Here is a 27687-nt window from a genome sequence, read left to right as displayed (position 1 = left end):
CAAAGAGTTAATCTGTAAAGACATTTATACATTTTAACAAGACAAAGCCTTACTTTGTGTTTCTGCAGGCCCAAGATGAAGTTATAGGAGTACTTAAGGCTGAAAAAATTGACTTGGCTTTGCTTGAAGCACAATACGGCTTTGTTACTCCCAAGAAGGTGTTAGAGGCACTCCAGCGAGATGCTATTCAAACAAAGGCTGAGCAATGGCAAGAAGATATCTATGAAAAGCCTATGGGAGAGGTAAGAACAAGTAATTGATATTTAACCGGAGTTCCCACCAAATTCAACAGGAAATATCTCACCCACTTCTGAGGAAGAAAGCAAATGAGCTCTAAATCTAGAATCTAAAACAAGTGTAAGTGACAGCAAAACAAAGTCCAGGGTCCAGTTGGGACCCAAATCTAATGATCCTCACTTGTACTGTGGGCTGGTGGCTTTACACATTGAGAGACATGATTTTGTCTAATTCAAACTCTGGTAATCACCCTTCTATTCCTGAAACCATCTTTCCTCCCCCCCCCCCCCCCTTTCTGTTATCCATATTCACAGCCCATACAAACAGAAGCTTCCCCAATCCCCCTTTGTTCCATGAAGGCCACTGTCAGTAAGGGCCCATTCCAAAGCAATGACACAGCTGCCAACCTTTGCATATCCCAACTCCCATTAATTTGGGGGGAAGTTACAGCTACACCTGCTTGGTCTGAGTAGTTACTATAATGAGCTGGCATTAGAAACTTCATCCAGGCAGGAATCTATTATTCTCACATTACACCTAAGTAACCTTTAGTTTAATTACACTGCTGCAGCAGCCCCCATACTTTCTGAACAATGTTATCTGATTAATTTCTGCCCTGCAATGCAAATCACTGGATATTAAACCCCCTTCATATCAGAATGTGGTTTTTTATCCCAGGTAATTGTCTCCAATTCACATAAACATTTTTTAATATGCTGCTCAGTATAAATAAACATCATAAAAACAAAAGCAGAAACTATGAATAAAATTCTCCTACCAAAGGTTGTTCAAATTTTCTGACCAGAAAGGTACCTAAGGATACAGAGATCATTTCAGGAAAATTATAGGAGGCAAAAGGTCAACACTCATTCAGAAGCTCAAAGGTTAAAATCTCTGGATATAATCTGAAACAGATAAAGTTCAAGTGTGAAGGTTAAATTATTTTACAACATTGGGGCATTATGTCACAGAAACTTTGAGCACAAATGGAAATAATTTGAGGAGAAGTCCAAAGAAGTTTGAAAACGCAAGCTCAGTCTGTTACTTTACATGTAAAGTTTATACACACTTGTTCCTTCTTACACTTAATGGCAGAAAAAGAATTTCTAACACCACTGGATCTGGCAATTTCAGAAGGCAAAGGTAAATATCCTGAGAGCAAGTGAAAGGCTAGAAGGACCACTGCCACTCCTTGGTCTTGGTAAACCAAGGATGCTGTAGTAGGTAGGCATTCCACAATTTCAATTTCAAAATCCCCCTAAATTATGTCAGAAATACATTTAAGGGTTTTTTGTATTTTTAAAACATATATGAAAATCAAAGGAGAGATGAAACCAGCCACAAAGTCTGGGAACAGACCATTTAAATTCCCCCTTTGCCACACCTTTGTTTCTGCCTGTGCATCTCACTCTTGACAGTTTAGTCTGGTAGCCCTGAACACAGAGTATCTTCCCATAAATAAAGTGAAAATACAATGAATTTCAGAAGGCAACTGCAGGATTTCCAGTTCTTTAACGTTCTCTCACAACTCTCTCATATATTCTAATCTTTAAGTTTCTTGGCAAATTTGGTTAAGAATATAGTGGGAAAATTTGGTGACTGGACTCATTGGGAACAGGATTCATAGGTGAAGAAATGTAGCAAATTAGAAAACAGCAGTAATACATCTTCCTTTGCAAAACGTACGAGGAGTGTGACAGACTAAAATCACGTCTTCCCTTCCTACGAGGAGAGTTTTTAAATTTCTTTTAAAAAACTGAGGGCTTTTTCAGTCAAACTTGCTCTACAGCTATTTCTTTCTATCAGATAAGATTACTCTTCTTCCTCACACTTGAGGGACATAAAAGAAAACAGGCTTTCATTTCGTTTTTGCTTCTGACTCAAAGCCCTGAAAAGGTTTTCCATCTTTGCACGGTTCATAAATGGAGACCGAGTCAGTTATTCACAAAAAAATCTGTCTTCAGATCAACTGCCACTTCTCTTGAATAGAAAACAAAGAGTATTCAATGTTCTAGTAAATCTAGAATAAAAATATAAGAATCGTTTTCCCACACTCAAAAATAACCAGGTTTTTTTCTCTAAAGAATCAAAAAAATACCAGAGAAGGTGATGTAGGAAAAAAGAGATAAAGAGATAGATACTGCAGAATTTATGGTGTCTTTTTCTCATGTCTCAAATCTTCACAGAATTAGAAAGCAGATTCTGGTTTCTAACTCTCCCCAGCATCCAATAATGCAGCCAAAAGATAAAAAAAACTGGGTGCTTCACTATTTGAAATGGGATGAACAATAACTCCTATGACTTGGAGATCTCCTTAAAAGCAGCGAAACTAGATGAAAGCCTATATTCTGCATCCATTAAGAATAATTAAAAACATAATCCATTTTTAAAGGCCAATCTACTTGGGGAAAGATGCACCCTCATCAGCCTTCTAACAAAGTATATCTGACTGTATCCTCACAACATCTTCTAAGTGTTGGTCAAAACTTTCCAAGGACGACAGCTGTAGAATACCAATAATTTAGTCATAGGAAGAGCCTGTTGACAATGCAGCATTCGGGAAAAGACCAACACATCTGCATGGAAATTTGGCTCACCTAGGGTTGAAAAAGGCAAGTGCTCCCATAGTCTCTGGTAATCCCGAGCTCAGGGTTATACACTTACAAACAATGACCATGAGAATATTATTCCCCTGAACTTTGGATAAAGAAATGTAACACTACAAAACAGTCTAAAAAGAGAAAGATGAAGAGTTCAGTTCCAATGTAATGGATTCGAGATACACCACCCTAGTTTGACTTCAGACACGAGTTGGTGGCAAAATGTATTTAAACTATTAAATTTGTGTGAATTTTTAGCTTGCTGAACTATTCACAGTTACGTAAGGCTATGCCTCTTATTTTCCATTGTATTGTACAGCATGTTCAAGTATTAATTCTAGCGAAAAGCCCATATGGTTAGCAAGAACAAAACAACAAATCACTTAATTAAGATTTTATCACTTTAATTTTCAACAGAAGACATTTATACTGCTGCTTATTAGTCCTCTGTGTTTTTTAGCTAAGAACTGGTGTAGCCTGAGTAATCTTGTGTGTGTTCATATAAATGGATATTTCTGCATGGGCAGATTTAGCATTTGGCCAGAGTAACTAAGAACCCCAGGCTCTTGGAGATGCTTCTGTGTGAGGATCTCACATTAGCAGGGGTTCACACAACTTCTCTCTCTTCCCTACTGGATACATGGAGTCAGCCACAAGATCCCACAGGGAAAATGCAAGAGTCAAATCTGCTCCCCAGGAAGGTGCCCTTATTCTGTAGAGGAATGCAACAGTTTCCCAACAAACCACACAGAAGTGCAGCAACCCAGTACCAGGTTTTGGTCTGGTTGGTGCTGCAGGGAGGGAGAGCTGCTGCACAGGAACACACACAGGTGTCACAAGGCCAAGTGCCCATACCCGTTACACATCTTATATGCAGATCTCAAGTGTCTGCATTAATTGTGATGTAGGATCTGCAGTCTCTCCAATTCTCTTCTCTATAACCCACCTGTACCAGAAGACAGTCCCAGCACTTCTTTCCGTCTCTCCCAAATGGAATCACAAGCTCACACTCTCCACCTTGTTCCCACAACAGCCAAACACCCGTGGTAGAACTCATTTGGCAGCACGCTGGAAAAGGAACCTAAATGCATCTCTTAATTTGAGCAACAGGAGAAAACTGCAACATGCAAACTGCTTTAATGCAGCAGCTTATTTACTTTTCTCTCTTACCCTTTAATATAAGCAGGTCTCCCCAGGACACTATTGTTCTTTTTCCCAGTTTAAAATTCCTCGTTCCACTTTCCTGCCTTGAATACACACCTCACCCATCCCAAAAACCAGTTTGTAATCCAAACCAGTTGTAATCTCAACACTGACAAAAGCACTACTGTGAAGTGAAAGGCACTGGCATCGCTCACTGAGAGCTGCAAAACAAAAACCTGGAGTTACTTCTTGCATACATGCTGCTTGGATTACTGCTTCACTTAACCTCTTGTAGCCATTCAACAAATACTCCAGAGTTAAAATATACTGAACCTATAAAACCCTGCTGGCACGTCCCACATCCTTTACACCCAACAGTGCAGAAGCAGAATTATTTTATACTTGGTTACTGTTGCTTGGTTGATGACTAACCCCCATCCCCATCAAGCATTTACATGTTCAGAACCAGGCTCATTTGATTTATGATCAGCTTGTAGCCACAAATTTCAGTTTTCTTATGATAGCAATTTACACATCCCCTTTGATTACTACACGTACTTTGGACGTGGTGCTCCAATCCACACTAATGCTTATCTCTACTTTTTTAACCCCATTCATGCAGACTGCCTGCCAAAAGCACTTGGAAGTTTAAGCCTTTGCCTTCTTCCAATCTGACCTCACACTGAGGGCTGCGACCAGCAAGCACTCATGCAAAGCTGATGCCCAGCTCATGTCAATTTAAGCAAGACAGGGCCACAGTTGCAAGCAGCACTGCATCAGAACTTTATCAAAAAACAGGAGGCAGGTTGCTTTCTGAGAACAGTGTAAATTCACCTGACAGCAGGATCTTTAAAAAGATAAGGATCAGAAACTCAGGTGACGGTGCTTCATGCATCTACAATAGTTGTTCCAAAAAATCCCTCCAAAATCTTGGACGGGGGGGGGAAGGTCGATTAAACCTTTTTCTGGTAAATTAGTAGCTGAACAAAAGTTTCAATTTGTGAAATTTCCACTTATGCTAAAATAAGGGAGAGTGTGAAGAAATTAAAATGGACAGTTTTCTTCAACCTGACCTTTTAAGGCAATCCAGATCAACCTCTGTAAAAGATACTGAAAACACAGCCCAAAAGATTACTGTATAAGGCGACACTTGCTTACTGAGAAAGTTTGAACATGCAAGGGTTGAGGTAAGAAATGTTTTTCCAGGAGAGGTCCCTGCTTCAGGATTATGATTCCAGAAAGCTGTTGCTATAAGGTGTACAAATTATTAGTGAGCAAGATGAAAAAAACCTAAATGATCTGCTGTAAGAGCACCACAAAACAGCCAAAACAACAACAAAAAACCCCATAGGTTTCTGTGTATTTCTTCATCAGGCATGAAATTAGCTCAGCTATTTTACAACAGAAAAGACTCTCTCTCAATGTCATAAATTGAAAGTGCAGGAAATTTTCAAAATGGTCCACGTTTTTGTTGGAATATTCTGGACTCAAACTATTTTCAAAGTCTTGTCAACAGCTCTTTTTTCTTTTCATAGCAGTGTCAAAAAAAGTTAACAATTACTTAGGAGAAACATAAGAGAATATATATAGCTTTAAAAAAAGCTAAGATAAGCAGGGGGAGACTTGGAAGTCTATGCAGAAATTGATGATATCCTCACTTATTCGAGGAACTCATGTTCAGGCATTCCAACTCTTCCTGTCATCATTTCTACTGGCCAAACTGTGCATAAACATGAGGAAAAGATAATTAATCATACTGCTTGGAATTAAATTGTCCAAAATAAGCAGTGGCCCTAAGAATCTGAAGATCCAGTGCTTCTTGTAGCACATGGAATTCCTTGTGGGAGAAACATCAGAGAACCAGAACCAGCTTTGCTTCCCACACTGCCCATTTGGGAATTCTTTCCTATTAATAGAGTGAAGCACTACAATCAGATTGACCTACTAGAATAGACTATAGTTAAAAGAAGGCATTGAGCTGTGAGCTGAAAATTTCTCTTTTCCAAAAAGGTTACAAGGATTCCTATGACCGGGTGAAGGAGTCTCCAAAGGTGAACAAGCAGGGAAAAAAGTTGCTCACAAATACAGACTCTTCCCAGGTCTTTAGCTGGCCTCCAGTGATCCTCCCTGAAACTTCAGCTACATCAGTAATGTCTAAAGAGGAAAACCACTTATGGTTTCATACGCACACTTGCATAAGTCGGTCACATTCTGAATTCAAAATTATAACAGAATCCCCAGAATTATCTCTAAGTTTGAGGACATTATTTAATAGTTTAACAGCACAGGTCCAGCAAACAGTTATGCCAACAACTCTGTGGTTCAGAAAAACTAAAACCAATTACCAAAACCTAAAATAGATTGTTTGACTTAAAGTATTGCTATATAACAATGTTTAGAAAAATTGAAAATTTTCCACTGAAAGGGTGGTCAAGGATTGGAATGGGATGCCCAGGGAGGTGGTGGAGTTGCCATCCCTGAAAGTGTTCAAGAAATGACTTCATGTGGCACTTAGTGCTGTGGTTTAGTTGGCACAGTGGTCTTCAGTTTAAAGCTGGACTGGATGATCTTGGAGGTCTTTTCCAACCTTAAGGAATCTATGATTAGAAGTCAAGCAGAAATCCTTGAGGAAGGGGAGGGAATTTGATGTTCAAAGTGTGCTATAAAGGCGCCATCTGTAAGACGAAGATCTCAACAACATGTGCAATTTGAGGAACAAAACAGGAAATGATGCTGTTAAAAGAAATACTTCTAACTATTAAAAAATTTAGCACTTACTTATTCCAGAAACCCAGAGCCATGCTCAGAGTAAGCACAAGAGACAGGATTGTTTTCCACTCTTGGCACTACCATGCATTTACTGTCAAACCAGAAAATGGCTTTTTGATGTACCTGCCTACCCTCACAAAAACAATTTAATGCTCTTATTTCCTCTGCAGCTACAAGTGAGGCAGCTATTTCTATTCAACCAAAGCCAGTCATCCACTGTGTGAAGCAGTGGACGAGGCTACTTCTGCCAAGACATCTGGTTTCTCTACCACAATGATCAATGAGAAAAGCACAGCCCTGGGAACAGTAACTGTTAATTAGTAGCTGTTGAGGAACAGCCATGGCAGGAGGAGGAAAAGAAGGCAACTGAGGGTCCTGCAAAACAGTACCTTATTTTTCAAATTCGTCAGAATTTGACTGACAGAATTAAATAAACCTTTCCAAACAGATACCAAAAGACCTGGCCATTAGGCTATAAGTGCAGTTTTTATTATTATGCCACTCTTAAAATTTCTCAATAATGAAGCGAAGCAAAAGTTTCAAACTATTTCAGGAGTTTTTGCTTTTTTTGTAGCTTGATAAAGTTGTAGAGAAACAGAAAGAAACTCACAGACGAATGCTGGATCAACTTGTAATGGTAGAAAAATCACACAGACAGACTCTGTATGAACTAGAGGAGGAGAAGAGGAAGCACAGCAAATACATGGAAAAAAGCGATGAGTTTACAAACTTGCTGGAACAAGAATGTGAAAGGTAAGGCTACCTCTTGCCACAGTATTAAGAAATATGTACAATTTAATATTACATCTAAAGATCTGTCTGCTTTCTTCCCCTGCATCCACTAAAAATCAGAAATATTTGCGGAGTTATCTTTTGAGAGTTCAGTTGTGAAAACATGACTAATACTTTTAAATAATAATAATGCCTACATCTCCATGAGCAGGTGAGGTAGGATAAACAGTTGGCAGATTCTTCAGCACTTTTGCAGGATGACATGGATGTTACACTGTAGAGAATACAGGGAGACATGCAAATGTATAAAGTTACAACAACAAGACACAGGTGAACCTTTCAGTGTGTTTTAGATGCTCGGTATACACTACAGTATGTAAGTAACAGAATAACAGAAATCAGGCAGGCAGCCTTTGATGGCAGAAGAAAAAGACATGAGGAAAAGTAGGTGTTTGTCAGACAGAGAGAGGAAGCAAAAGTAGAGGATAATTTACGGAAAGCTTTGAAAATAAGAATTACAAAGTTCTCATATCAGGATTAGCGTAAACCCCATAAATCCAACTTTATTATAAAGTGTAACCTAAAAGCATCACAGCTTGTTTAAGCACAGTCTTACAATATCAATACCAATTCTCAGAAGAATTTAACAATTTAATATCATTTACTGTCTTTAAAAAAAGCAACTTTATACTGTGGCTTTTCTGAATCTGCAGTAAAACTGAACACATCCTAAGGAAAAAAATATCAAAGAACATTTCCTATTCCCTGGATAGCTAGTCCAGAAGATAGGAGAATATTGTCTCAGTTTCCTTTCGCTTAGGAACAGATGGAAATGTTTGGGTGTGAGAATGTCAAGCCTATTCTAAACTCACATTATGCATAGATAATTCTTCCTTTGCTTCGCCTGTGTAACATCATGTTCTACGCATTTTGGCAGTGTTCGCACTCTGCACTACACCTCTCTCCTGCACGTCTATCAAAGACAGCACATATGCTTCCCACCAAGTACCCAGCCATATTTATGGCTTGAAACTACAGAGGCTGGGGAGAAAAACCCTTTGTTTCCCAGAAAAAATGTACACAGATGCAGGCAAGCACAAGCACGCAGAGAAGAGCACATACTGCGAACTGTTCTTGTGAAACATCATAGTATCAGGAACCAAAGCCTCAGATCAATGGAAGTGTTCATCTCTGCTGTCTTCTCAAAATCTCAGACACTCATCTCTTAGAGCTAAACAACTACAGTTGCTAAAAGTGAGAAAATGTTATGTCAGATGCATGTGCTCACACTGTGTGAAAAGCTGCACAGAAGAAAAGACTAAGCACCAGAGTCGTTGCAATTTATTTATTTATTTTTAAACAGGATAGGCATGGGATTAAAACTCTCTTCCCAGCCCCTTCTCCATAACCCTCCCTCCCCCTCCACCCCCCTTCCCCAAGAAGATTATAAAACATTTACCACTGTCATCTACAACATTTAGTCTAGCTGCCTGGAAAATGGTGGGAAGAGGGAGGAGTACTGAGGTGCCTAATAAGACCTTAGAGGATGTAATAATAGATTTCAGATTAAGTCTCAATTTTCGTAATCTTTTTTTTTTGGAGAACGTATTTTATGTGGAAAAGCTTAAGGGGGTGTGATGTCACATGTTGAGCTGATTCCAAAATGTTTGCCAAGTAATGTCGCCATCAAGATCTCCATGCAATTGCCTGCCATAACAAAAAAAAAAAACCAACAAAAAGCTCCAAAACCAAAAAAACACTCAGCAAGTTAAGGCACAGCTCTTTCTACATTAGCCTGCCTGACACAGCAAAGTGACCTTTTCTTCCATTTCAAAAACCTTAGTCCAATTTAAATTTTCTCAGGATGTGAATTTTGCATTTGGATTAGGAACAAATAGAACTCTACCAAAAGTTTCATACATAAAGCAATGACAAATGAATCTTTGTTTACTCCCAATTCAATTCAATTCCCCCCCCCCCAAAAAAAAAGGCAGAAAAGCAGTAAGTATTCATCAATGAATTTACTTTTTGTTTTCAGCCAGAAGCAATATTCTCTATTGGATGTGTAATGGACATATAGTATTCTTAAGAGTATTTCAGATTCAAAGCAAAATCCCGAGCTTCAATTAGTCAAAAAAAGTATCTTGCTTTTATCAAAGAGCAAGGGTACAGTATATGCTAAAGATATCCTTCAAAAGTATAGAATGTATGCAAGCCAAAGAAGGTACATGAATAATATGTGACTATGTGATCAAAATGAAAAAAACTTAGACGTTACGAAACACTAATGCTGAAGTTCTGAAAACTACTACTGATAGCAAGAAGAAAGAAACTATTAGTCAGATCCAACTCCTACGTACTGTTCTGGATACATTCACAAATAAGACAGAAACAAAGCATTTCCTCTTTCTTGTATATGGGCTCAGGAAGAACTGAAAAATTCTTAAATGAAAATTTTAGTGATGAATTTATGTTTTACATAAACTAGGCAACCCTCCACCCCTAGGGCGTTTCTGCTGCCTTACGCCCTTCATCGACGACATTTCTCATTAAAAGTTAATGTTTGGATTGTGCAAAATATTAAGAGTCTTCCATGACTCAGTAAAAACTCTTCACCTTAAACAATTGAGACTCACTTTGACTTCATAATAAGGAAACAAGACTCTTTGTCCTCAGCAGTTGTACATTGTCAGATTTGGGAGTTTAAGTTTTTGACAGGACTAGTGACAGCTTTCAAGGTATGAGAACCAGATTAGCATTTAAGGTTAACCCTTTATGCATTTTAAGCATTCTTCTTATTGGCAGCCAAAACTAATCCTCCATAGTTGTAGTTTCGAGATAGAGACTGGTCTTCAAACTGAACAGAGTGTCATTACTTACAAGAGACATTTACCAGTAAACAAATGATGAAATCATACTACCATCATTATACTGATTCATCTTCAGTCATATGTACTTTTAACACACGGAGACAGTGATAAGCCTCTAACAGATAAGAAAAGGTTCTGAGGAGAAAAGGAGACCAGTGGACAACAACTGGATAGGTCCTTCCTGCACTTCAACGTGAATTATACTCTGTGGGTGTGCAGATCAGACAGGAACACCAAGACAAACCACTTGTGCATGGCAGTGTACTAGACAAAGTCAACCAGAGTCCAGAAGGGAAATATTTATTGCATTGTTGGAGCCTAAAGAAATACAGCACTAAAGCTCATAGTAACATAATAATAAAAAAAAAATCCAGAAGCTAGATACACAATGAGCTGCACATGAAGAACTGCAGTATAAAAGCCACTGACCTTGTTTAGAAGTACTTGCATTTCATGGGGTTGGAGGATGGAGAGCAGGATTAAGGATTAGAGGAAAACTTACTTTAGATTGTAATGCAGATTCCTCTGTATCTTCCCTGAGGATGTACCCATTTGTCCAAAAATACTAATCCACAATCTGTATTTTTGCAGCACAGTTAAATAATACAAGCTGCTGTTTTAAAAAACATTTTATGAGGGTAAAATATGAAACTAGAAGGTTTTCCAGATATGCATGTTCCTGGTTTGAAAACACATGGCACATGTGTGCAAGTATTTACGCATTTACACAGTACTCTCTACCCACACCAAAAAAAAGAAACAAAACAGCAAAATAGTAAAATGTTTAGCACTTACACAGTCCTTTTCCACTGCAAATCTCAAGGAGCTTTAAATGTTATGTAAGCACATTTATTCCCCATTTTCTAATTATTGAAAGAAATCACGAGCACTTGGATGAAAGGAAGAAATGTTCCAATGTATAGGTGTGTTCCATCTTCAAACTTTCTGTATACTATATAGCCCCAAATATACAAGGGGTAAAGCTTTATTATGAAGATACATGGGTTAAATAACTGAATGTTATTCAACAGGACAGGGAAAAAGATCAGTTTGTTAATAAGCAATGTAAATAGATTTTTAAAGGCAGTTATGATAAATATTGCTCTCAGAATTCAAATATTAGCACAAAACTCTGCAGGTTGGTATAGAAGCAATTAATAAGATCTTAAGTTTAAGGATCATCTACCAATATGAGAGCCCTTTTCTATAGAGAGGAAAGCCATAAGTTTTTCTTTTAGCTCTGAATTCACACTTGCAAAGGTCATTTAGAGAACCTAGTCCAAAGAAGAACATCATACAGTTGTTTACAGACAAGAAAAGCCTAATGTTTCCTAAATGCAAACTTATGCCCTATGCTTTAAGCAAGTGAAAAACCCTAAGCCAGTCACCTAACCATTCCACTTCATCAGACTACAGATGACAAAACACAGATGTGTTCTTAACACATCAAGTAAAGGACCTTCTCAGTGTTAAGATAAAAGTAATAATTATACCCATCTGAGGGGTCGGCATTCACCAAGCACAAAAAAATGAAACCTAATCTGCACAAGTCTCACACCTGTAGTCTTTCTCATCTAGAAAAACACCACAAAACACTGTGTTTTTTGCTCCAACTGCTGCCACCCTCAAGGTCAGTCAGTTAATGTGACCACCTGTTGAGTGATACAGGTTGGAACTGATCTCTGGAGATCTCCAGCACAACTTGCTGAGTGTAGGGCTAACTTCACAGTCAGATCAGGTTGCTCAGATCCTTGTCCAGCTGACTATTGAAGATCCCCAAGGGTCAGTGATTCTGCTGGCTGCCTGGGGTCCTTATGCAGTCTTAGGCATCTTCATCAAAAGACCTTTTCCCTCAGTTTCATTGTAGGCATCGTTCTGGTCTGGCTTCTGTGGAATGTTTAACCAAAACCACTCTCAATAAGAGATTAATAATGTCTCTTCTGGCAAAGCTCTGAACCTAATCCATCTTCACTGTCTCTGATCTTTCAGCTGCCTTGGGCACAAATGAGCTTTCAGCACTTCCTTGTCATCTTGCCCACACAGAGTTTCTGTGACTCCATCTGGACACATTTCTCTGAGTGTTTCAGTGTACTCTGAACTGGAAACTTGGCATTGTCCACCTCTGCTCTGTTCATAGGACCCCATAGGTCTTATTCTCCAGGTCCTTTCTTTGTCCATTTACTCTGCTTCTCCTCACAGAAACTCAAAGCCAGCCATCACCTCTATGATGACTCAAGCCTACTCCAACCACCACCAAAACAACAAATCTCACCATGTGAGCAACCTGTCATCATCCCCAACTCCATGAGACAAGAAGGGAACTCAGTCTTTTAACTCTCTGCCCTTGGCTTCATCCTTACAATTCTCTAATAGCTCCATTCTTAAAACTGGGGTAACAAAGACATACCACTTGTCATTCAGCCTGTTGTACCTAGGCACATTTTTACCTGAACCTTTCTAGATTTAAGACTCACAAATTTTTCTTCATAGCATCTCCAAGAAAAATAAATATTGAAAAAAACCAAAACAAAAGAACAAACAAACAAAAAATTCCCACTCACATATAAACCAAACATATCTTTCTGTACTTCCAAATAACTAAATCCTTTTCCAGGCCCTCACTTCAATTTTTTTATCATTTCCACATTAGCTGTTTCAGCCTTCTATGTATCTTCACTGAATGCACACTCAATACTGCATTAAAGCCATGTATTTCCTCTTGTGTACCCTCACAGTACATTCTTACCCTCTAAGGAAATGTTATTACATGGACTAAACATCACACTAAAGCTGTACCAAAATTAAATCATATTATGTTATAATACTGCTCAGGTATTGAGTAAGTAAGAAAGGAGATTTCATGACACTGAGCACTCTAGGTAAAGTGTTTTGGGGTTTTTTTTCAGTGTCAGATTAAAGTAATTGCTACACACAGTAGGTCAAGTGAGCAGTGCTTGAAAATTGGGACAGGCCATCAAGGAGAGGAGTGATCTTAGCTAAAAGGTGAAGTGTGTTAGTATGTTACCAGGATAACATTGCTATACTTTAATTCAAACACATTTACACATTGGAACAACAACATATTGAAGGTCTGGAAAATTCAGTATTCTATAAGAGTGCGTATAATTAATATTTGCTATTTTTCTTAATGAAGCCAATTAAATATTAAGAAGCAGGACCTTATCTCTATAGAAAGCTGCAGTAAAAATAAACACCGTTGACTTATTTATTCTACATGTGTTACCAGAGGTTTTTAATTTCATGCACACTGAACTATTGTTGTCGATTGCATTGTACTCAAATGCAATCATTTCCTTTTAGCTTTCTGGCAATGAGTTCTATGTATTACATATGCCAGAGACTATGTCTTGCAAGCTGTGGAATGGATGCCAGATCTCTGTACATTTGACCTTTTTCATGGGTATCTAGTGCTCTGTAGGTGACTAAGAAAGACCCACCACAAGCAAAATATTAGCATTCTTATTCTACATTACACTCCAATGGGACAGCCCCACTAATAATACCACTGAGGCACAAAGACAGACTCAAGGAAGTGATGTACACAGATTAATTACCTCATGCTCGTATGTGAAAAACTATGTACTGTTGCACTACATAACTTTCAACAGATGTTGTGAAATCAAATCCTTGTCAAAATTCAAGGATTCAAAGATTCTTACAACAGTCTCTGTGCATGGTGGAAGACAAAAATAACTTATCTTAGAGCAAATAAATAGAATTTAGGGTTGAGACCCTAAAACTGTTAAACAAGGTCACATTCTGTTTTTCAATACTAAAATTAAGAACAAATAGAAATAGATACAGGGCTTTCAACTCAGCGTTAATGTAACTGAGAAATTCTCTAGATCCATGGTGCAATTCTAAATTATTCCACCTACTGTAATCAGCACACAGGTGCAAGATCTAGATGATAACCATTTCTCATGCAACTCCACTGACACTGGTGGAATGACACAGAGAAGTGAGACTCATATTTAGTTGTTTTTTTTTAATTCTGAGCACATAACATGTCTGTTCACTGCTTCAGGCGCACTATAACAATTACCAACCAACACTATCATTGCACACTTTGAGGATGGGGAGGACAAAATGAATAACCTTAGTCAGAAGATGCTCTCCTACACTGCTACCCTCATGAGGGGCGAAAGAGCTGCTCATTGCCCTATGCCCTCCCTGCAAAAGGACACAAATTCTCCTAAAAGGGACAACTGTGGAGAGCCACCCTGGTGGTAGCTCTGGTCAGCACTTTTAACACCAGTGTCAGAGCTCAAAGGGAAAGATGATCTTGCTAAGTTGGTAAGTCTTAAAATATTTATGACTCTTGTAAATCAACATCTAATCAGTGACCAGCATGAAGCACTGGCCAAATATGCTCCTGGTGTGGCACTGCCCTCAGTAATGAGGCCCTCACTCTAGTCACCAATTTACATTTCCAAATAAGACTGAGTGCACCACTCCATGTGTGGCACAGCAGAACGAGCCTAATCATAAGCAACAATAAAAGCAGATGACTGTACCAAGACCTGTGACCAAAAAAAGACACTGTGCACTTCTGATTCATTGCAGGGTGGGGCTGTGAGAGAAGGAGAAATTGGCACAGGATTTCATAACCGGAGTTTGAAAAGAAAACACACAGCATCAGACAGACAGAAAAATCTATAAATCGTTCTCTAAGATAGAAAATTTGACACTACCATAATTTTCCAGGACAAACCATTGCTATGGGAAAAGTTGTACTCCTATCTGAATGTGGAGGAGGAGAAATCTCAATGATCTTTCTCGTGGCAGAAAAATTTAAGGGACTTGCATGTGCTATAATTAGTTTCGTATCTCAAGAACAGGCAAGAGAAAAATGGCCATGAGAATGAAGGTCACACATCAGTTACCAAGACTTGAGATCTAAACTCAACCAAGTTTCCCATGGCATGCTGTGAGTTTCAGTGCACTCATGCCCAGCTAGAAAATCTCTGAGTATTATATACACGTACAAAAGAACTTTAAGAAAAATGTCACAGCCTCAGTCTCCATGCTGAGACAGTCATTTTAAACAGAGAATAAATAAGAAAAATCAGAAGCACTAAATCTGTCGAGAACAGAGATTATTTGAAAAAATTGTTAAAAATAAACATCTAAATCTTCTTACATGATAATTTTGATTTTCATGGAAGTACATTATTTTGTTTCTTGAGCCTGAAATGCACATTGTACAGCCTTTCAGGAAAACACCACACATTTGGATAAGGTGCCTGAAGACCAAGAGTGTGAACACATTGAAAAAGTAAGTTCAATACTTGAACCTTTCTGCTAAGAATATTGGGAAAAAACCCACAGAATATGTATAAATTCAGAAATTAACTAAAAGTTCAAGAAGGACATATGAACTTTCATTTTTAAAATTTGTGCTTCAGTCCCCTATTGGGGGAGAGGGGGGAGGCAGGTCAGGTGGGTGGCTCAGAGTAGCAAATGAGAGTAGTCAGAAGAAAAACCATTAGACCATCTAGTCTCTCCCTTGGCAACAGAGGGTTGTTCTCCAAGCATGCTGTTGTCAATTTTCCTTCTTATTTCAAATGCCAAAATGCACAAAGGTCTCAATCCCTGTAGAAATGTTCTATAAAAGTTGCATTGTCATAAATAAAATTATACTTTTATATCTGTTCAATAATTTATTGTCCTTAACAGCTCAATACAGTACTTCCTTTCCCTATTGAAAGATAACTAGAAACTTGGCTAAGGCTGAAAAAGAACCCATTTTGGTCACAGACAGACCCAGCTGAGATCCACAGCAGCTAAAACTCTAAGAGGAGAGTCTGAGTGAGCTGCAGCAAGGTCTGCTGCTTCAGGAGGATTCTGAAGGGAGAACTGCCTACTCCCCTTCCGCGGTAGGTCCCAGCTGCACAGCCCTTGGGATAAAAAACCCAACACAATGGCCCCCATGAGGCATGATTTGAAGGAACTCCAAAGACTGAGCAGCAGAGAATTAACCAGTCCCTTCACACTCCCACAGAAAAGTTTATGCTGTGAAACATGACCAGTAAAAGCTAAATCTTGCACGGACACACTGACAACAGAAGGCTCCAGCACTAAAGACTCTCGAACCATAACTTGATCATCAACAACATTAGTTTACAAGCAGATAAAAATCCAAACCCAATAGCTGTGACTGAAAGAGGACAGGGGAAATATTCTGCCATTCATTGCCCCCCCTCCAAACTAGGAAATTAAAAGTGCCAAAGGGCTAATAACACTGAAAATACCCAGACAGTTAACTGATTTATGTCGGCCAGGTTTGGCCTAGCATCAGTTACCTTCTCCCAGACTCCACCTTTGCCAAGAGTGTTGGAGAAGGGAAACTCACTGAATCCAGAAACATGGTTGTTTTCAAATATGTACGTAAGCTTGACGAGATATACCTTGCACAGGGCTGCTCCCATTCTCTGCCCAAGACACTTCGAGCAGCCTCAGCAGAGACAGCATCCAAGTTATGGCATCGCAAAAGAGTGTCACCAAAACTGCTCTTTGCCTTATTTACTTCCTTGCCAATACCTTTTCAGTCACACATTTTGCTTGAAATTACAAGAGCTGATTAAAAACCTGCAGCTTAAAACAGAGCTCTTGACTTTTAAAAGCCATCAAAGTCTTGCCTTTTATATGCTACTGGGAAACTCCTCTGCCTGAGCACTTTGATTCACAGTACCTTCAAGTCACTGGGGATAGACACATATCCCACAAACATTATCAGGGTATAAACCCCTGTTTTTCTTAAACTGTCCTTCCATTTCAGTTACCATCTCACTCACACTTCCTTGCACACCATGCTAGCCTCCCTCCTCACAGCCTGAATAAAACCAGACAATTTTGTGGAAAAGAAAGTAAAACTCAGCACAAATGGAGATCATGCACCCTCCTCTCCCTTCAATTTGATTTGTATGCTAAAAATGTCAGGGTTATCAGGAAATTCTTAGCACTGTAAACCTTAGTCTGACATACAAAATTTATGACTATGAAGATGACTTTTAGGAATGTTCAGATCCCACAATTTGCATTTAAGTCATCAGGAAATTGGGACATCGTTTATTAAATGTTTAGACAATATTTCACATTTCTCATTTCAAAACTTCATCTTACATCCAACTGAGGAACTGAGAAGCAAGACTCACTCACTGAAATCCTAAAATTCTCCCTTTTATTCAATAGTCTTGCCAGCTAAACTCTGGATGTCCTCGTATTCTGTCAGACAGGAGAATGAGTCAGACTGTCCCTAATTGGCTTTCTAAAAGGGAAATTGAGAAGTTTGAGGACATATTTGGATAAACACACTTACTGGATAAAGTTACTTAACTTTTTATATCTCTAAGTTTGCTTCAAAATCCTTATAGGCTAGATTTAAGAATAGCCAATAAAAACTATAGGTTATAAATAAACTTAATGAAAACCACTGTATTAAAACTCAGAGGACCTTGTAAACATGCTTATCAAAGCTTCACCACTGTAATACAGCACTACATCCATAAATCCATGTTATAAATTGCTAGTCACCCACCACAACTCTTACTGAAATATCAGCCCTATATAGATCATCTTTGGTTCAGAACCCATTTTTCTCAGTGTCTCTGAACACAATTTAACAGCCAACACTGTGGCTCTGATTGAAAAAGCAATGAACAAACTCTGACTTTATACAGTTCAACTCTCCTTAACAGACAGTGAAAACTGCTGTTATTGTCTGTGTGTGCTTTAGGTCTCCCTGAGTGCAGTATTTGGCCTAGAAATAAAGGATTATTGAGATACACAGTACTAAACCTACAGAAGGGCATAAATACTGAGCTAATTTACCTTCCTAATCTCTCAGTTTACCAAAGGGTAAGGAAATTTATAATATCATTTTGGAATGCATCATTTCTTGCAATTGCAGATATTCAACAGCATGGAGTTTTATCAAAGGAATGTACCTTACAGATTCAAGATCCTGAACTCTGTGAATTCCCATCTTCTTTAGCTCTGTATTAGCTTCAGATGCAAAGTAAGAAAAGTAAGAAAAGCAGGCATTCCAATGCAAAGAAAGAAAAGAAGGTATTCAAAACCTTTCATAAAACACATTTTTATATGATTATCTGTTAGCCTGTTTTCCATAGATGCTCATAAGAATTATCAAATTTTAAGAACAGTTTGGTCTAAATTTCTTGTCTGAAACCAATCTTAAAGTTAAGCTAATTTCATATAATATCAGGTTTCACTGCCAGCATTTCATTACAATGTGTATAATACTTACATATGCAAAGATCTGAGTCTCAAAACAAGTATAGACAAACTTACCCTTGGGTATTCTGATTACTAAATGCAAAGATAGTTGGTTTTATGGTATCCAGCAGATATCCATTTCTTGGAGAAAACTGAGAAGGAGCTGTTCATGCAACACATAAAAGAATTTGCAAAGTGCTTGAAATAAAAAAATTAGCTTTTTAGCCACCTGACAACAAGACTGTCTCCATGGCTACATCTTTAAAATAATTCTAGTACCAAAGCACAGGTTAAGGCAGTACAGTTGTATTTCAGAAAGTAGTTGAGAAAGTGATGCAGAAAGAAAGAGTTCAGTTTTATTAAGACTACAGAAAGACTGCTGGAATAGGATGCACAAACTTTACCTAAAGTAAAACAAAATTAGGCTGCTGGTATTTAAGCTTAAAATTCGGAAGAAGACTGTTTAAACTCAGTAGAATGTTGGCAGGTGCAAATGCATGCACAGTCCAGGATGATACATCAATTAAGAATGAAATTGTTATAACTCTGTATTCTTGGATAAAGCATTTAAGTAGCTAATGAAGTTTGACAGGAAGTAGCAAAGCTCTTTCTATCCAAAGAGCATTTCAAACAAGCAGAATTAAAAAAAAGAAAAAAAGAAACCAAACCAAAACAAAACAACAAAAAAATAAAACCACAAAAAAACCAACAAACCAAACAGCCAAAGAACAAGGGTGCAAGGACTCCCATTCAGTTCCAGGTCCAAGAATCCAACATAAAAATTAGTCTGTCCAGTTGTAAATGTAGACATGGATAGAATATGATTTCTAAAGTATGTGAGAAGAAAACACTCAGAGGAATATGATTATACTATTGATACGGTATTTAAAACAGAATTAGAAAACACATTATTCTGATGTAGGAGCTGCACAGCTGTTACAAAGAAAAAGAAGGAGAGCAGAAAAGTGGAGAAAAATAATATATTTAACTGTGTAAAAGCATATCCAGACTTTCTGTGAGTTGAAGTACATATATAAAAAGATAATCATATAAACGTTAGACTACTGACCATAGATCCAAAATAATGACAAGGGCAGGAATCAGAATCTGGACATTCTTCTCCTCTGAACACTAAGGTATAAACTTAATTTGGTTCATTTGTCACAACCTTAGTTCTTTCTCATTTGTATTCTTCCCTGACTGACAGCATCAGAGTCCAATATTTTGGAAGTCAAGGCGGTTTTCACATTAGGCTATGGAGAAAGAGCCTGTGAAGCCATCTGAAACTGATCTGCTAAGAGAAAAAGCTTTAAATCAAATTTGCACAACACAAAGCAACAAGCTTATTAGCACTTTACTAGGACTAAATGGTATTTAAGTACTCTAAAAGAACTTGAATGAGAACCTGATGAACTATGAGCAGATGGGTAATTCCTCCCATAAAGCAGACAGGGAAATGGGAGGCAGCACTACTTTTTAACAAGAAACTATAGTAATGAAGAGAAGTGGCACATATCTGGCAAACACAAAAAACTCCAGCCAGCTGAGAGGAAAGCAGAATCACGTGCCAAGTCTGCTCTCCTTCCCCACCTGTCCTTAAGTAACACTCTGCTGTTCTATCCTGCTAATTTCTGATATCTGAACTGAAGCAAGACTGAGTTTAGAGCAGTTCGTTTACCGTCTCCTGGCAGGGATATGTTTTTCATGCACTTTGATGTGCATTAAAAAAAACCCTAAGGGTCTAACTATTTGCTTACAATTGTTTGAAATAAATATTTATCAAGCCCTATTTTTAATTGAGTTTCTTGGGCTATGCACCTACCCATCATCATCATCCCATTTTCTCATCCCTAAACTAATTTCAACTAAAATGCAAGAAAGAAACAAAGACTTCTAAATTATTAAATGCCTACAGGGCTTTTGAAAACAGGTATCTTTTAGTGTCCAGGATATTAAGCAAGAGTCCATTTTGACCCCAGTAAGAGGACATTGCAGAAAAAATTTGTATTCATCCTAACAGGGTGGAAGCCTAGTACCTGGCACATTATTGGACAATAAAAAAATCCAGTCATGAAACAAACTTCCATAACTCATTTTGTTTCACTACTACACAAACAGCTTTTTTCCACAGCAAATAATGCTGGATTTACAAACCTTACAGAAAGAGCTATCCATCCTTACTGCACACAAAATTAAGAAGTAACATCAGAAGTTTGATTTGCCATTGCAAAAGCTGAATATTTAGAAAGCTGTAGAATATCACAACCTTCACTTTTTTTCTTTTCTTTCTAAAAAGCTAAGAATGAGATCATAGGAACCCATGCGTAAATCTCTTGAAAATATCTGCAATGAAATATTTAGTCAAATTTTAAAGAAATAAGTACTAGCATGTGGGGTCATAGTTTCAAAAGAGCTTAGGCATCCAGCCTTCTTATTCTTAAGAGAACTGCAGCCAGACTTCCCAATGCATTAAGGCATGCAGCAGTTCATAAAAATAATGGGGAGAGGAATAAAGATGCTGAGCTCATGGGAACAGTTAGGCTTTTAAAAATTATTCCTAATAGAGCCAAGCTCTCCTACCTCCAAGAAGAAAGGGAGAGGCTGTTTGTTTTTAAAAGAAAAATACTAAAAATATCTTGAATTACATTTATCTTAAAAAATGCTGGAGGGAACATACTGCAAGACCTCTTCAACTGAATCCACACAAATAAAAAAGCAATTATGCAAAATGTATATGATGAATATTTAAGACACTGAAATATCTTCAAGAATTAGGACATAGGAATACTTGAATCCTAATACGAGATGACACTAAGACCAAGAATGCAGAAAAAAACCACTGTGAACCATTTGAACATCACTTTCTTGCAGCATCCAGAGCTCTACCTCAATTCTTTCAGAAACTTCTCCTCATGTTTGTTCAGCTGTTATAATTACAGCAGGAAAGAAAAAAGCTGATTATTTGCTGTGCAACACTTAGGAAGTTCTCCCTTATTTGACAAAAACTTCTCACTTTCCTCAAGTGTAAAACTGAACGATGACACAACACTAAGTCATTACTGGTGTCAAGCCTTATTCACTGTCATTGCACTTAGAACAAATACATAAAACAAGAGAGTACATACACCTACGTGCTAGAGGAATTCATAAGCTCTTCATAAAGTATATTCTAAGCAGGCATTCCTATGCAAGTTCCATGCATTCGTTTCTCATTTTTTAAAAAATATATTTATTCTATTTTATCCATCTGTCCTCAGATATGCCAGTCCTTAGTACTGCAATAATTCCATTTAATTTCCTTTTCTGTTCTTATCATCAAGTCTATAAAGAGTACATATTCTTGCAGTCATTACGGCAAAACACCTATTTTTGGTTGCAGCCCAAAAAGAATCCTAACCTTCATTTTCTTTTCAGGTAATGTTTCTGTTTCTCCACTCTTACATGAGGTATCCAGACAATCTTATAATAGCTATATTACCTCACCTTTTAGTAAGCTTAACATGGAGTGAATTCTGTCTTCCTAGGGCTCATGTTCCCCTCTCTGCTTTCCACTGTAGCTGTAAATTATGTTTGGAAACAAAAGGTAAACTCTGTTCCATGTTTGACATCAGAGGTGTGATTCAGCTTACAGATGAAGATATCTAAAGCAAGGGGCTTTGCTCAGATGTCTCCATTTTGGAGGTGGCACCTGAGATCGCAGTGTTGTCCATGGAAATGTACTCATGACAGCCCCACTCAGCTGACTGAAGACAGACATCTTCACATCGACTAAAATCCCACTCCAAAAGTGATGACTTGTAGATAACTCAGCTAAGTCACTGCTCCTTTCTGTAACCTCTCCTGGAATAGGTAATTTGAAAGATAGATCCTGCACCGGGCTGTTGATTTATAACACATTTGCAGCACAGGTTCTTGTACTTCTCCCTCGTGCAGGTATTGACCACTGACTGGCCCAGGTTATGTGTTTCACATCCACTGCATCTGCCCATTCAGGTTTCTTACCATCCTACTTCTGGCAACACAGTTAGACCTCACATTTCAGTTCTCAAGGAAACACTCTTTTGGAAGAAAATTAATTCAGGAAATGGGAGGGGGAAAAAAGGCAATCAGCAAAATCACAGAAATATCTGAAAATTACGCATTTCATAGAAGTCCACTAACTTCCATGCTTCACTCTGAGTTTGTTACAAATGGAATGTGATAAGCAGGTATGTGATGTGTGGTGGAATTTGTGTCAATCCTCACTGGGATACACTTGCTAGTAAACGATGAAATGGTTAGGAAATTCATGCTAAACCCACATGGTTAAAAAAAAAAAAAGAAATGTGAGAAAGAAAAAAAGTTCTTTGATTACTGCTGTCTTTTCTCATTATTCATGTTAGCATATCCCTATTTATCAGCAAAGAAAAGGGAAAACATATAATGACATTTTCACGGGAAAGGGAAAAAAATACAACCACTATTTGACTCTAAACTGTTTGGCTAAGTTTTTAGTTACAAAATGTGTTTACATTAAGAACCTGAGCTTTGTTTGAATGTTTACTTTATAAAAGTTCTGAGTTGAGAAGCTTGCAGAGTGAACTGCATGATACTGTCAGTGTAAATTACAGGTTTTGTTTGCCACAGCCCTCTGCAATGAGGAGCTGGCCAAGAGCCAAACAAAAGTGCATAATTTAAAACACTCAATCAGTTATATTCTGAGACATTTTGTTTAGTGTTTAATAAGCTCTCCAGGGATGGAGAAATTACTAAAGCACATTGTCTTGACATGAGCTAAAATGGTCCTCTCTCGTCACCACATTTCTGGGAATCTGACATTAATGCATTCGATGAACATAGGTCCATATAAACACATACATACACATATATACACACTCATATTTTTGTACATATGGGTACTGAGATACATTTTATTTCACAGTTTTACACATCTGATGTTCTTAATCGAATTATTCCATCTTTCAGCTGAAATGTCCATATTCAGTGAAATTTCCATACACATTTATATATTCACTCGTCTGCTCTCTCTGCCCAAGTTCTTGTTTCATATATTAAGAGAGGACACAATCAAATGCATCACACACAATGCATCACAAACAGAGAGTGAAGGCAGTTCAGGAGCTGTTCTTTAGTCTACCTTACATTATAGAGACAGAGAGCCTCTATGAACATAAAACCATGGTAACTCCAAAATTAAAAGTACATCAAAAAGCTTGTTTGCTTTTATTGATGATGAGGTTATGACACTTTCACCAGAAATTTCTAACCCAAAAATTTAGGAAATTCTGCTGAGCCTGTTGATGCAAAACAGAGGCACTGAAACGGTTAACAGTTGTTTCTGAGGATTCAGCAACATGCATGAAAAAGAAGGGAAAATTACTACTTTGAAATCAAATGTATCTCCTATCAGAAATCAAAATAAGACATTATTAGAGAACAGATTATTCTCTCCCTGCATACCTTACAGTTTACCTCCTACACTTTTGTTAGGCATCCCATATCAAGAGTCCTGACCTCATGCTAGAATAAGTGTCCTAACATCGTTTACAAGATCTTTTTATTCTCTACTTTCAAGTCACTGTGAAATAGTAATGGCTGTTTTTGATACCCTAAATACAATTAAATCAATAAAAAAAATTAAACTAAGATATTTTGGATTCCTGGAAGGGAGCAAACAGAACAGATTTTGTAATACTTATTCCCAGAAGGGAAGGAATGAATCAGAAACGTAAAATTCCTGACCTGGTGACCATAATCTCAAAAAGTGCATTTAGGTTCCAATTACTGTCATCTATTTACATTGTTGAAATATTTATTTCATTAGTGTACAGGTAGGCTATTTTTACACACTTTATTTTCTCCACACTAGTTAGCTAACATTTTAGGAGTTTACATCTTTTAAAAACATACAAACATTCTGCTTAAAAGGAAATGGCATAAAATAGCATCAGAAGACATTCTAGACTTTAAAAACCAAATATTTACATCAGATCTTTATTCTACTCATGTTGCATCCTCCTCTTAGAATATTTACAAACTTGAAATCATAATCTCCAATAAAGCCCCCAAAGCATTAGATTTGTTGTCTCTTTAGTTTATTCAGAGAGCTCTAAAGAATATGCAATTTTTAATCATCTCTAGGCAAAATTTCAACATGGAAAACAATCTACAACAGCATCAGCAATCTGGACAGAATGGGGAAGTAAACAAGCATACTGATCCCTTAGACCCAGGGAAGAAACTCATCCCAGCACAGCAAACCAACACTGCTTATATTTAAGCCTGAAAAAAACAATTCAAATGACAGTTGACAAAAGGATTTAAAGAATTCTAAAAGCTCAAATCTACCCATTTAGAAGTCACAGCTGAGAGAACATCCCATCTTCTCAGCATTAGAAAAGGCAACCATGACAGTGACACCCAAATCAAAGTCAATTAGTGACTCTCCTCAAAATAGCTCATACCCACTGCCATGTGACAGCACAGGTAAGACACACAGAAGGCAGGTGAGCATGATTAACCATGCCAATGTTTTTAGAATCAGCTACACTGTTGGTGGTCATCCTTATAATATGTTAGATCTTCAGATATCTGTAGAAAGATGCATCAGGTGAACTAAGAACAAGGTTTTGTTAAGGAAGGTAAGGAAAGATGCATGAAGAGATTGCTCTAGTTCAAATTCTGTGTGGCAAATTTAATGGGATTTCAGATCAGCAGCTCTGCAAGTGAAGGAGACAGCTACTTCTGATTAATGCCCTACAACACTAGTGCTGAGAAGTTAAAGCTAGACCAGGATCAAAAAGGGTTTCTCTCAGTGCCTCTACAGCAAACCTGACAAATACAAGTTTAACACAGGACAAAGTAATTTTGTCTGCACCACTGACAAATTTGGAGTTTAGTCTACAAACAAAGCAGTCTGCTGAAAACTGAACATCAGACTGAGACTGTAATTCAGAGAATGGGAAACAAGAGGTCCCTTCCCTGCCCCTCTGCTGAAAAGGCTGCCAGCATTCCTCAAGAAATAACTACTCGTGCACGTGTGTTCCATGCCCAGCAAGCAGCCCACACATGTCCATTCGAAATCTGCCCTTCTACAAGATCAGTGTCAGTCATGGCACACAAACGTTGCTTAAAAAGGCTGCACAAACTACTTGGAGTTTCCCACAACATAAAGATGTCACTCCTTGAGACTACAGTTACATGGTGGTGGAGTATAGTGACCATACACTCACTCTCTTCTGACACTTGACAGTGGGCAACAGTTTGTATGTTTTAACCAAAGTACTGAGGCAAAAAGCTCTACCTCAAACATTACAAGTCCCCACAGCATTTTATGCGGGTGTGATGGCCAATTCAAGGAAAAAGCTCCCATCAGCTGAAGTGTTTATGATACAAAATGTAGTTATTTCCTTGGCCATTGCTCGCTCAGAAACTGAAACACAACCAGAACTCTACAAGCTGATTCATAATTAGGAAGCAGGGCCCCAGAACAAGGATACAAGTCCTTGTCCCTTCTGACCTGCATCACTGCAGTCCACACATAATTAATCACAGGATTCTGCACGCATGGAAGTGATTCCACCAGTCAACTTACTAAAACAAAACAAAACAGAAAAAAAACAATCCCCACCCAAACAAATTCTGGGACAATTGAACACATTTACATTTAAGTAAAATAAAATATACAGAAGATACCAAATAGAATATTTGTAATAATTTTCCTGCAACTTCTTTGAAAATGTCTCCTCTTTCCTCTAAAACAAGTAGTACATTAATAAATTTTGCTGTACAGGTTCCCCTCCCCAGCTAAAACGGAAGAAAGAAAACCCCTAACTAACTCCACAGATTTCTACAGTTTCCAGATGCCATTTCCTGGCTTTTTGCTAACACGGGTGACAACCAAAATAACATAAATAGGTTTCCTTTCAAAACATTTGTTTCCATTCCTTTTGCTATTTGCGATGTCACTTACTCTGATAAAGAAACTAGCTCAGATTTCTCAAGTTTTCAGAGTGTTACTTGTTAATGAAGAGTACTATGGAGGCTGTTTTGTTTTTATTTTTTGTTTTAAAAAAGCTACAGCTGGTTTTTTATCTATTTTTAGAAGTTTAACACTGCACATTTTCTGAATCTAAGTTTGGTAAAGCTTCACCTCCCCAAAATAATACATTTGTTGGCATAATGCAACCAACTTATGAGTATTTCTTTATAATCTCACATAAGACTTACCATCTCAAAATTAAATCAGTAGACCATAAAATCCCAGACCCAAAAGAGGTCAGAGAGAAGAGTTAAAATTAAAATATCGTTTAGTTGATTTTCCTTTTCCATGTGAGGACTCAGATCCCCACGGAATAAGCACCATAACACAACCAATCAGTTGCCAAGCTACAGTTCTCCAAGGGCCCCCCCACTCTTGTGAAAAAGAGGCCACACTTTTGAAGGCAAATGTGGTGGGAGACATTCTCCCAGGGTTTTGATTAATTATTTCTCAATAGAAAGAAAACAGACTGCTTTCCTCCTAAGCATTTTTTTGGGGATTATTTGGATTGAAGAGTTTTCACCTTCAGGCCAAAGTATGTTCCTAAACACACAATCTGCATGTCAACAGAAGCTCTACAGGACCAGGTTTGATCTTGACCTTCCCAACAACACTCTCCCTTGAAATTAATTATGTAACTCAAGGCATAAACTTAACTGAGGGAACAGAAAGAGCTACCCACATTCTCTCCACATCACATAGAGTTTGAGATACTGCATTTTGCTTACAATTGTGCACAGATGTATGCGTGGGTAGAAACTCTTCTTTGACTAAGTCAGCAGGTTACCTCAGCATGTACTTCACCCTGGAAACACTATTTCAGATGATGCCTGTTTCCAGGACAGCTATTCTTCTCAATAAGCAGTAAATCTTAGGTAACATTAGGCCATAAACATGCGTGCTAACTCAACATGGTAAAAAAGAATGCATAAAACTGAACATTAAAATAAAGGACATTTTCAATTTTTCCTCTTTTAAAATGAGAATATGAGCAAAGGTAGGTTTGTTTATCTGCATCCAGATTTACCCCTCTACT

General features: G+C 37.9%; 2 protein-coding genes across 3 annotated transcripts in view; one reads left to right on the top strand and one right to left on the bottom strand.

Moving 5' to 3' along the window:
* The window catches only part of CMSS1 (cms1 ribosomal small subunit homolog), a 222489-nt gene that overhangs the window by 145237 nt on the left and 49565 nt on the right, over positions 1-27687 (bottom strand). The window lies entirely within an intron of this gene.
* Positions 1-27687, top strand: part of FILIP1L (filamin A interacting protein 1 like) — a 187638-nt gene that overhangs the window by 112155 nt on the left and 47796 nt on the right. For both annotated transcript variants that reach the window (XM_064644276.1, XM_064644277.1), the window contains 2 exons: positions 69-242; positions 7324-7502. In XM_064644276.1, coding sequence (XP_064500346.1) covers positions 69-242; positions 7324-7502 — 353 coding nt within the window. The remainder of the gene's footprint in view (positions 1-68; positions 243-7323; positions 7503-27687) is intronic.

Source organism: Pseudopipra pipra, chromosome 2 (genome assembly GCF_036250125.1).
Source record: "Pseudopipra pipra isolate bDixPip1 chromosome 2, bDixPip1.hap1, whole genome shotgun sequence".
Taxonomy (NCBI): Eukaryota; Metazoa; Chordata; class Aves; order Passeriformes; family Pipridae; genus Pseudopipra; species Pseudopipra pipra.
The sequence above is the reverse complement of the archived record's forward strand: the minus strand, read 5'-3'. Positions and strand labels throughout refer to the sequence as shown.